General features: G+C 42.8%; 1 protein-coding gene across 2 annotated transcripts in view; it reads left to right on the plus strand.

Annotated features, from left to right (window-relative positions):
• Window positions 1-1,733: 1,733 nt before the first annotated feature.
• Window positions 1,734-12,579, plus strand: part of fbxw4 (F-box and WD repeat domain containing 4) — a 194,730-nt gene continuing 183,884 nt past the window's right edge. Inside the window, exons 1-3 of one of the 2 annotated variants that reach the window (XM_061745496.1) lie at window positions 1,734-2,077; window positions 5,223-5,318; window positions 6,782-6,967. In XM_061745496.1, coding sequence (XP_061601480.1) covers window positions 1,893-2,077; window positions 5,223-5,318; window positions 6,782-6,967 — 467 coding nt within the window. In that variant the 5' untranslated portion in view covers window positions 1,734-1,892. The remainder of the gene's footprint in view (window positions 2,078-5,222; window positions 5,319-6,781; window positions 6,968-12,579) is intronic. The other variant, XM_061745497.1, reaches the window with a different exon arrangement.

Genomic DNA, 12,579 nt, shown 5'->3' on the forward strand with positions numbered 1-12,579 from the left:
CCCTGCACACCCCACATTCTTTTTAATGCACTCACTCACAACACTAATATAAACCAAGATATTAACATTGAAAGAGGAGGCAGGGAAGAGGGAAAAAAAAAATAAAACATTAACAAAACATAAATTTTAGTTAAACAAGGGATTGCGGTATGCGGAGATGATCCACCCACTCTCTTTTTAATATACCTGCGAAGCAGGGGGTGTGGTTCATTGACCCATTGACCACCATTAACCACCCTTAACCACCCCAAACCTAACCAAAACCACCTCAAACAGAAACAGAACCGCCCTGAACACAACCAGAAACACCTTAGACCAGGGGTCACCAACCCTGGTCCTCAAGAGCACCTATCCAGCATGTTTTAGATCTGTTTTAGATGCTACCCTGCTTCAGCACACCGTGATACAAGGAGCTGTGTCAACAACAGAAGTGTCCAGACCTTGATGACAAGATGGTGACGACCATTCATTTGAATCAGGTGTGTGGAAGCAGGGAAACATCTAAAACATGCTGGATAGGTGCTCTCGAGGACCAGGGTTGCTGCCTTAGACATAACCATAACCACCTCAAACATACTCCAAACCACCCAAAACACAAGAAACAGCAAGCAATACGTTCATTTAGCACCAACATAATAATATATTGTGGAAATTGCAGAAAATCAAGCAGACAATTTCCCATACGAAAGGGTGTGTCGTTTATTGAAAAAACCTCAGAACACTGAATCAACAAAATTGAACTGTCCAGCAACCCAACCGGCATGGAGCTCAACGTCATCACCACATTTAAAGGGAGCGCTATCCCTGAACAGTCACAGTTGCATGAAATAACTACGGACAGTAAATTACATGCAACATAATTGGCATTGCATGAAGGACAACATGCTGCATTTAATAATGAACGGTGTGTAGAACCACACTTAATAACCAAGGTGAATTATGTCCGTAACATTCACTACAATATAATAATAGTAATCAATAAGGCAAAACATATTCTGGACCACAAATCACTCCACATTCTCTATTGTTCACTGGTTTTACCATATTTAAATTACTGTGCGGAGGTTTGGGGCAATACTTATAAATGTACACTACAATCATTATCAATGCTACAAAAACGAGCCATAAGGATAATTCACAATGCCGGTTACAAGGATCACACAAATTCACTCTTCTTAAAATCCAAAACATTAAAATTTACTGATCTGGTTCACTTTCAAATAGCACAAACTATGTACAAAGCTAAAAACAACATCCTGAAAATATCCAAAAATTGTTTTTTAACAGAGATGGGGATTATAATTTGAGAGGGGAGAACAATTTAAAACATCTTTGTGTCCGCACCACACTCAAAAAATGTACCATTTCCATATGTGGAGTGAAGTTGTGGAACAGTTTGGGCCGGAGCTCAAGCAACGTCCAAGCCGGTTCAAACAGCTGGACAAAAAGATGGTTTTCACAGGAAACAGGGAGGATGAAGGGCTTTGACAATCACCAGCTGTTTCCATACATCATTTACTCACTTGTTTACTCACATTATTGATTTTCTTTGTTGTAAATGTGTTCATTCATTCATTCATTCATTCATTCATTCATTCATTCATTCATTCATTCATTCATTCTTCATAATTATAATTATAAAAACCAAGAGCAAATGTCCGCAACAAAGCTGGTGTCTGACGTCACGACGTTCAAGCGCATGCGTATGTCCTTCCCGTCACCAGCGATCACTTCCTGTTTCCTCGGACTTGTGGGAAAGATGGGAGCTTGTTTACTTTGTTTTTGTCAGTCTGTAAAATTTTCTCCAGTCTTTTTAGTAAGATACCGTGTACAACCAGATGTAACCCCCCGCAGGCAGCAGGTATATTGAGGTTTGAGGAGCAGCAGTCACTATGCTGCTCCTTCATCTACCTGAGGATGTCCTTTACCACATCTTGTCATATTTGGATTACAAATCTCTCAGTCGCCTTTCCCAAGTTTGTAAAATCATCAATCGCTTTGTGAGCCGCGACGTTGTGTGGAGGAAAATCGCAAAACAGTTTTTAAACACTGGAATTACTTGGAACGGAACGGACATGTAAGACAACTGATATTGCTGAGGTGCTGTTTGTTTGTCCCGTCGGAGTTTCACTTATCTAACGTTTTTACTGCACTTTCATCAGCATTCTCTCTGGCCATATATATGCGTATGTGAAATACTAAATGTATATTAGTGTTCCCTGAACAGTCGTGTACTGATATAAGGCTCACATCAAGCAGGAATGGAGCACTGACTTCTCTGTTGCTGTCCCCCCAAATAACAGAAAACCCTCACAATTATTAGATCAGCATGTTTTAATATGTTTAGCACCTTGACTAGCAGTGCATTCAGGGCACTTGTAGACATCTTTAAAAAGAAAAATACAACAGCCAAGCACGACATCTCAAATCTAATATGAAGTGATTTGATTTAATCTGTAAACTCAAAAAATTGCATTCAATAGACATCCACTGCTCATGTTAAGGCAGGCAAATGATGCAGTATGGGGCTGTAATATATATATATATATATATATATATATATATATATATATATATATATATATGGGCAAATTACTCAAGTTCTCCTACTTAGATTTGAGAGGTCTGTAATTTTCATCACAGGTTCACTTCAACCATTAGGGACAGAATGAGAAAAACAATCCAGGAAATCACATTGTAGGATTTTTAAAGAATTTATTTGTAAAGTATGGTGGAAAATAAGTATTTGGCCAATAACAAACACGCAAGATTTCATGCTCCCACAGACATGTAACTTCTTCTTGAAGAGGCTCCTCTGTCCTCCACTCGGTACCTGTATTAATACACCTGTTTTAACTGGTTATCATTATAAAAGACTCCTGTTTTAACTGGTTATCATTATAAAAGACTCCTTTTTTAACTGGTTATCATTATAAAAGACTCCTGTTTTAACTGGTTATCATTATAAAAGACTCCTGTTTTAACTGGTTATCAGTATAAAAGACTCCTGTCCACAACCTTAAACAGTCACACTCCAAACTCTGCTATGGCCAAAAGGACACCAGGGGCCTGTACTACGAAGCGGGATTTGGGGTTAGCGAGGTAACTTCAGGTTTAACCCTGGGTTTTCAGGACTACGACGGTGGTTCACTTCTTATCGGGGTACATCGCCATGGTAACTTATGCTGAACAGCTAACCTGCTCCGGAGCAGGTTATGTTCGAGATACAGATCGCCGGGTGTAAAAGCACCGCCCACTGACCAATCAGCTCTCTTGGAAAATGGCATGCCCTTTCGAAGAGAATCCAGTGGAGCTCGGTGCGCGGATCGTGAGAGGATCCCTCCGAAGAGAACGCGTATTCAGGGACCACCAAAACCCCTTTGCTTTCCCTGATGAGTACCTGTATGAACGATCCAAAAAAAAAGGAAAAAAAGAAAAAAGAGGTGGAGGAGAAAATAAAAAATAAATCAATCAATGAATAAATAAAACAAATCATCACCCAAAATCCGATGTACAGTCAATCCAAAACTAATACCAATTAAATAAATAAATCAAGAAGAAATAAAAAAGAAGATGCATTTGTAAGGGGATAGCAAAAAAGGGATTTTCAATTTCGTCCCTCGAACATTCTGAGAAGTCACTTTAAAATACTAAATACCCCCCTCCTGAAAAAATAAAAAATAAAATAAAATAAATAAATAAACCCAATTCTTTGGTACAGCATCAGCACAAGTTATCGGTCAACAACAATAGTTATAGAACCAATATATACAGGACTGTCTCAGAAAATTAGAATATTGTGATTTTCTGTAATGCAAACACAAAAACAAAAAAATGTCATACATTCTGGATTCATTACAAATCAACTGAAATATTGCAAGCCTTTTATTATTTTAATATTGCTGATCATGGTTTACAGTTTAAGATTAAGATTCCCAGAATATTCAAATATATGTTTATATCCCTATGAATTTACGCATTTATACAGTCAGCGATCTTTTGCCAGCTGTCTTTCCTGCATTTTGCAGCTGCAACTGTGTTGCTTTTTGCCTGTATTATATGCCTATACTCATCATATTTCCGTAAAATTATTGTTTGCTCTTCGCTACTGAAATAAGCGGCTCTGACAGCGGACTTCTCCATGCTTGCGATTGGTCATGCGCTGAAAACACTGCCCCTTTTATGTGCACGCGCTCATATCCAGATTGGAGAAACCTGGGTTGATATACCGAGTTGATAACCACCGTCGTGTGACCGCTTAGCGTGATTGCAATTGTCCGGGTTAGTGAATCTGGATAAGGAAAAGATATCCTGGGTATCTTGAACTTGCTTCGTAGTACAGGCCCCAGGAAAAAAACTATAGACCTACCTATTTATTGGGTTTGTTCGTGTACTCTTTTTTTTTTTTTTTTTTTTTGAGTGAGCGTCTGTGTGTGTTTGTGTGTGTCTGTGTGTGCAGACACACAGATGGTTTCTTAACATTTTTGGGGTCAAAATGAGCAGAAGAGGGCAATGTTAGTTCACATCTGTGATGCATAAAATGTTATGCAGATAGATTTTGGTGCATTTGTACATGTTTTGAGACTTCTGTCTTCACTGCAATATGTGGACATGTTTAGGATTTGTTACACCGTCTGCAGTGGTTACAAATTGTTGTTGTTGTATATATTTATGTTTTTTCTATTTCTTAACTCATTTCCAGTCATTTATTATTACCTTTACTTGTTGGAGAATATACATAGTTGGTTGCATGTTAAGAGTACATTTAAATCATCAGGCGTCAAAGTGGGGTTTAACTGAAATGTTTTAGCCTCCAATGCTTTTTATATTTAATGTTCAAATAGTTTTTGTCCGAAAAAAAACATTTTTAGGTTTTTTTTTGTTTAGGCTTTTTCTATGTAGCTCACAACATCATTAAAAATTGAAAAATCTCTAGGTAACTTTGATGGTCTAAAACCATAATTAAGTTGAAATTGCTCATACAAATAGTACCTGAACACAATAAATTCTCCCCTTTGTCTGGAATAATTCACAGCCATCAGGGTCATTATTAAAGCAGTTTGATTAAGGTAAAAGTTTCAGACAATGTTCTGAGAACGATCCAGTTGAGTCAATAGTTTTGAAAGTCAGAGAATTTTAAAGGATCAAATCAACATGGACTATAACTCTTAAGCTTCAAAATGAGTCAAAGTTTAAGAGTTCATTCATCCCTGTCATTGCAGATATCCTCACATCCCACTGAAGCAGAGAATAAGGACGGCTCAAAACTGGTATGATGGCGTCTGCAGAAGGTCGATTTCCGTTAGGTGGAAAACCAAGTATGTCAGTTATTTGTCTGAAAATGTTCTTTCTTGCTGACATTTTACACCACATCAGCTGTATTTTTAAAATCAGATTTCTGTGTTTCTGTGCTGTTCATGATGTGGAATGAAGTACAAATCCTGTTGATCTATCATCTGTACTTTAAGTTAATTCAGATTTTCAGTAATAGTATTTATATTTAACATAAAGACAGAAGGATGGATTGACATCCATCTTTGCTTTAAGGTAGAAGAAAATAAGTTCACTGGCCACTTCATTAGGTACACCTGTCCAACTGCTCGTTAACACATTTTTCTAATCAGCCAATCAAATGGCAGCGACTCAATGCATGTAGGCATGTAGACATGGTCAAGAAGATCTGCTGCAGTTCAAACCAGCATCAGAATGGGGAAGAAAGGTGATTTAAGTGACTTTGAACGTGGCATGGTTGTTGGTGCCAGACGGGCTGGTCTGAGTATTTCAGAAACTGCTGATCTACTGGGATTTTCACCCACAACCATCTCTAGGCTTTACAGGGAATGGTCTGAAAAAGAGAAAATATCCAGTGAGCAGTTCTGTGAGCGTAAATGCCTCGTTGATGTCAGAGGTCAGAGGAGAATGGCCAGACTCGTTGGAGCTGATACAGAGGCAACAGTAACTCAAATAACCATTCGTCACAACCAAGATATGCAGAAGAGCATCTCTGAACGCACAAGACATCGAACCTTGAGGCAGATAGGGTACAGCAGCGGAACCACACCGGGGGCCACTCCTGTCAGCTTAGAACAAGAAACTGAGGCTAAAGTTCGCACAGGCTCTCCAAAACTGGATAACAGAAGATGGAAAAAGTTGCCTGGTCTGATGAGTCTCCATTTCTGCTGCCACATTTAGATGTAAGGGTCAGAATTTGGAGTCAACAACATGAAAGCATGGATCCATCCTGCCTTGTATCAACGGTTCAGGCTGGTGGTGGTGGGGTAATGGTGGGGGGGATATTTTACTGGCACACTTTGTAGTACCAGTTGAGCATTGTGTCAACACCACAGCCTGAGTATTGTTGTCCATGTCCATCCCTTTATGACCACAGTGGACCATCTTCTGATGGCTACTTCCAGCAAAATAATGCGCCATGTTATAAGGAATCATCTCAGACTGGTTTCTTGAACATGACACTGAGTTCACTACTCAAATGGCCTCCACAGTCCCCAGATGTCATGGATGGAAATTCACATCATGGATGTGCAGCTGACAAATGCAGCAACTGCGTGAAACTATCATGTCAAAATGGACCAAATTATCTGAAGAATGTTTCCAGTACCTGGTTGAATCTATGGCAAGAAGGATTACGGCAGTTCTGAAGGCAAAAGGGGGTCCAACCTGGTAGTAGCAAGGTGTACTTAATAAAGTGGTCGGTGAGTGTATGTTGACCTATGCTTTTATTAATCAATGTACTTTTTTATTGTACTTATCTTCCTATTAGACTGTTGCCATGGTTGCAGTTGGATCAGGACATATTATTTCTATCTCAGGCATCTAATATCGGGGCATATAATCTACACAAAGCCTCCAAGAAACCCCAGCAAAGTGCATTTAAAATCTACTCAGGACACAAGGGTGATGTCTGTCGCTTTGTCATCACCGATTCCCATCTGATCAGCGGAGGAAGGTAACTCGCACATCATTTAATCTAACTAGTGTATTTTTCAAAGACAACAGATAGTTGAAGCCATTATATACTTATCTGACCTTCCAAAATAATAATTTTGTTTTAATAATAACATCAACTGAAATGAAGACCAGCTGAAGCCATGAAGATGAGCTAAAGAAAACAAGTTGACTTTAAAACAGTAATATCAGCTGGCCCATAGTCTGGTTGGTTCTGGTTTTGTCTGAGGTGGTTCTGGTTCAGTTCAGGATGGTTCTGGTTCAGTCTGGGTTTGGTTTTGGTTCAGTTTGGGGTGGTTCTAATTTTGTTTGGGGTTGTTCTGGTTTTAGTTGGATCTGATTCTGCTTCAGTCTAGTTCTGATTTTGGTTCAGTTTGTTCTGGTTCTATATTTGGTGGTTCTGGTTGTGTTCAGGGTGATTTTGTGATTTTTCAGGGTGGTTCTGGTTTTGGTTCTGCCTTGGTTGGTCCTGGTTCTGTCTGGATTGGTTGTAGTTAATTTTGGGGTGGTTTTGATTGTGTCTGGGGTAGTAGTTCAACCTCCGTTTCTGCATTCATCCGAGCCTGATCGCGCTGAGACCGGGAGAACTGCTGCGGCTGCGACGGGCAGAGCCCGCAGCTCTCTGGCCGCGCTGCAGCCGAGTCACTTTCCTGCCGTACGGCCCCTCGGAAATGATGCCGGCTTTTGCAAAAGCTCGAACAACAGTTCAACCCAGCAGACACATCAGCCCACGTATCTACAATCCTTCAACAGTAAACGACGGAGCCCGCTGACCGAGCGGCAGCCGCTCGGTCCTCGTCGGTCCTCGACGCGGCGGCGGTTCCTCCGGCCTTCCGGCCTCTTACAGGGATGGAGGACCACACCTATTCTATTATTTATGTGCTAGAGATGAGGTGATGGGTGACCGTGGTTTCACAGTTAGAGACTTGCTGGAGGAGCGTAGGGTGAAACTAATCATTCCAGCATTCACACGCAATGGATGCCAGCTGACCAGTGAGGAGGTCACTCACACACGCCGCATTGCTCATGCCCGCATTCATGTTGAATAAGGCACCTGAAGGTGTACAAGATTCTTTCTCAAACAGGGCCAATTAACTTTGTGCCCAAAATTGACAAAATGCTCAAGATTTGTGCTGGTTTAGTGAAGTTAAGAGCTGAGTTTATTTCAAGTGAAAAGTGAGAAGACATTTAATAATTGCACTTAAACATACTTACATATTTCATTCATTTAACATTTTCTGAAAACAATTGAGGTACAGTTACACTTACAGTATCTTTAACAAATAACTATCAACAGGTTAAGTGCTGTATGTAGTTTGTAGAGCTGCACTTAGATATTTCATTCATTTAACATTTTCTGAAAACAACTGAGGTCCAGCTGCAATTGTTATTTTTTTGAGGAAATAAAAGTCCAAATAGTGTGATTTCAGCTTGTCAGGTGTGAATATTTTCTGGTTTCTTAAGTCCTCCGACAGTAAACTGAATTTATCTCACTTAAGACAAATGTAATGTGCTTTTGTTAAACAATATTTTTGTGTTGAAATGTTTTGATTCATGTCCCTATATGTATGTCCTAATATGTCAGGAGGGGATCTTTCAGGTTCTATTTTTAATAAAACTGAAAACAAAAATGAAGTCTGTTGTACTGTTTTCCCCCTAGCTTTATACAGTGCTCTTGGTGTTTTGTGTGTGTATTATTTACACATAACACCTGTTATTTGCTTACTGTATTTTCAAGAGAATCAGATATTTGGGGCAGAGCTGAATCTTCTTTGCAACAAATTCATCTACAAATGTTGGAAGCATGTGTGAAAAGTTCTGGAGGTGTTTCATTTGGAACTCCAGGTGCTCAGTTGGTGTCCAGATAAGCAGCTTGCAGCCCCAGGAACATCACTGCAAGCTGGACCTGAAAGAATAAATATAAAAGATGGCTTACAGTTTGTCTTAATGAAGATTCACAAGTAGCCTACCTGTCACATTAGTTCATAGATTATAAGCAGTACTCGAGTTGTAAAAAAAAATCAGGGGGGATGGTGGATTTTATCATATTTTGACAGATAATTTGTGCTGAATACAAATAATATAATATATTACAAATAATAGCACTGACCAAAACACCTGCAGAAATACTGCAGGAATGACATAGCAGCAGTTAAATGCAGCCTTCTGTAAGCTTTAAATATCCACTGGGCTTACATCAAGTACATCAAAACACAAAAATAAAAAACAGTTTTCTGAACTTATCAATATGCCTCTGTCCTTCACAGGATAAGTAAAATGGATCACTGCAAAAACTCAAAATCTCACTCACTCACTCACTCATCTTCTCCCGCTTTATCCGTTCCCGGGTCGCAGGGGCAGCAGCCTCAGCAGGGATGCCCAGACTTTCCTCACCCCAGACACTTCCTCCAGCTCTTCCGAGGGGAGTCCGAGGCGTTCCCAGGCCAGCCGAGAGACATAGTCTCTCCAGCGTGTCCTGGGTCTTCCCCTTTCATGCCTGGAACACCTCCCTAGGGAGGCGTCCAGGAGGCATCCGGTACAGATGCCCAAGCCACCTCAGCTGACTCCTCTCAATGTGAAGGAGCAGCGGCTCGACTCCGAGCTCCTCCCGGGTGACTGAACTCCTCACCCTATCTCTAAGGGAGCGTCCAGCCACCCTGCGGAGGAAACTCATCTCGGCCGCTTGTATCCGCGATCTTGTCCTTTCGGTCACTACCCAAAGTTCATGACCATAGGTGAGGGTAGGGGCGTAGATTGACCGGTAAATCGAGAGCTTCGCCTTTCGACTCAGCTCCCTCTTCACCACGACGGTCCAGTACATCGACCGCATAACTGCGGACGCTGCACCGATCCGTCTGTCAATCTCCCGCTCCATCGTTCCCTCACTCGTGAACAAGATCCCGAGATACTTGAACTCCTCCACCTGAGGCAGGACTTCTCCACCCACCCGGAGAAGGCATGCCACCCTTTGCCGATGGAGAACCATGGCCTCGGATTTGGAGGTGCTGATTCTCATCCCTGCCGTGTCGCACTCCCGTCCGGCCCCTGGCTGCACCTAGAAATCCTGTCCATAAAAATTATGAACAGGACCGGTGACAAAGGGCAGCCCTGCCGGAGTCCAACATGCACTGGGAACAAGTCTGACTTACTGCCAGCAATGCGCACCAGACTCCTGCTTCGATCATACAGAGACCGGACAGCCCTTAGTAGAGGGCCCCGGACTCCATAATCACTCAGCACCCCCCACAGAATTGCACGAGGGACACGGTCAAATGCCTTCTCCAGATCCACAAAACACATGCAGACTGGTTGGGCAAATTCCCATGAACCCTCGAGCACCCTGCGGAGGGTGTAGAGCTGGTCCAGTGTTCCACGACCGGGACGAAAACCGCATTGTTCCTCCTGAATCCGAGGTTCAACTATCGGCCGTAATCTCCTCTCCAGTACCCTGGCGTAGACTTTCCCGGGGAGGCTGAGAAGTGTGATCCCCCTATAGTTGGAACACACTCTCCGGTCCCCCTTTTCAAACAGAGGGACCACCACCCTGGTTTGCCACTCCAGCGGCACTGTTCCCTTCCTCCATGCAATGTCGCAGAGGCGTGTCAACCAAGACAGCCCTACGACATCCAGAGACTTGAGGTACTCAGGGCGAATCTCATCCACCCCCGCTGCCCTGCCACCGAGGAGCTTACGGACCCGGGTTTTTGCCTCCAGGACTTCCCGAGCCGCGGCTCGCTTGGCCTACCGGTACCCATCTACTGCGTCAGGAATCCCACCGGCCAACATAGCCCGGTAGGACTCCTTCTTCAGTATGACGGCATCCTGTACTTCCGGTGTCCACCACCGGGTTCTAGGATTGCCGCCACGACAGGCACCGGAGACCTTGCGTCCACAGCTTCGAGCCGCCGCGTCGCTTGAACATGGTGTTCGTTATGGACAAACTGTGACTAGCACAGAAGTCCAACAACAAAACACCGCTCGGGTTCAGATTGGGGAGGCCGTTCCTCCCAATCACGCCTCTCCAGGTATCACTGTCAACTCAAAATCTTAACAAGAATATTTGTCTTATTTCTATTTAAAATGTCTCATTTTAGTAAAAATAAATCTCATTACACTTAAAACAAGACATCACTGGAAAAAACAACAATGTTCACCTGTTTCAAATAGATTTTCACTTGAAATAAGTAAACAAATCTGCCAGTGGAACAAGATGTTATTGCTTGTAATGAGAAGATAAATCTTGTCCCACTGGCAGATTTTTTTTACTTATTTCAGGTGAAAATTTACTTGAAACAGGGGAAAATTGTCAAATGTTATTTTTCTGGTGATGACTCTAAATGTTGAAATAGCAGTAAAACCACATTCATTGATGAAATGACATAAGGGATGGAAAGGGGGATGATTTGGACCGTTTTTATTTCAGAAGGGATCTCATCCCCCCTCATCTCTGATTACTGATACTGATTATAAGTAACAATATTTACCCACCTGGAGGTAGTATCCACTTTGCCCATTTGGAAGAATGAGATGCTTCCCATTTTCTACGCATTTCTTCACTTCTTCAGGTCGTCCTCCGATCCCTCAACAGCAGTAGGCACAGGTAAGATGATATTGTCCCGTTTGAGCTGTGACAGGTGGTGTTTCCACATGTTTTATATCCCCAACGCTCGGAGAAAGAGGGTTAACGCGTTCACTCAGCATGTAAACAAGCGCCGGTTCCGGCAGCACTGGAAGTAGCACCCATAATTCGCGCAAAGCCTCATGGGGCGTAGGAATAAGGTGGATACATAATTATTCCAACATTTAGGGCCAATCCCAATGTTCACCCTACTCACTACCACTAGCCCTCACTCACTACCACTAGCCTTCACTCAGTACCACTAGCCCTCACTCACTACCACTAGCCCTCACTCACTACCACTAGCCCTCACTCACTACCACTAGCCCTCACCCACTACCACTAGCCCTCACCCACTACCACTAGCCCTCACTCACTACCACTAGCCCTCACTCACTACCACTAGCCTTCACTCACTACCACTAGCCCTCACTCACTACCACTAGCCCTCACTCACTACCACTAACCCTCACTCACTACCACTAGCCCTCACTCACTACCACTGGTCCTCACTCACTACCACTAGCCCTCACCCACTACCACTAGCCCTCACCCACTACCACTAGCCCTCACCCACTACCACTAGCCCTCACCCACTACCACTAGCCCTCACTCACTACCACTAGCCCTCACCCACTACCACTAGCCCTCACCCACTACCACTAGCCCTCACCCACTACCACTAGCCCTCACTCACTACCACTAGCCTTCACTCACTACCACTAGCCCTCACTCACTACCACTAGCCCTCACTCACTACCACTTGCCCTCACTCACTACCACTAGCCCTCACTCACTACCACTAGCCCTCACTCACTACCACTAGCCCTCATCCTCTACCACTTCACCCTCAAAATGAAGCCACAAGGGGTAGGGCTTTGTAATCTTCCCTAGGGATTGGGACACCACTTGCTACGTCACTGCGTGGTTTACGTTCGGGTACGTAAGTGGTCCTGGGCATTTCACAGATTTTTGTGAGATCAGGTTGAAAACGT

This window comes from Cololabis saira, chromosome 17 (genome assembly GCF_033807715.1).
Source record: "Cololabis saira isolate AMF1-May2022 chromosome 17, fColSai1.1, whole genome shotgun sequence".
Classification (NCBI taxonomy): domain Eukaryota; kingdom Metazoa; phylum Chordata; class Actinopteri; order Beloniformes; family Belonidae; genus Cololabis; species Cololabis saira.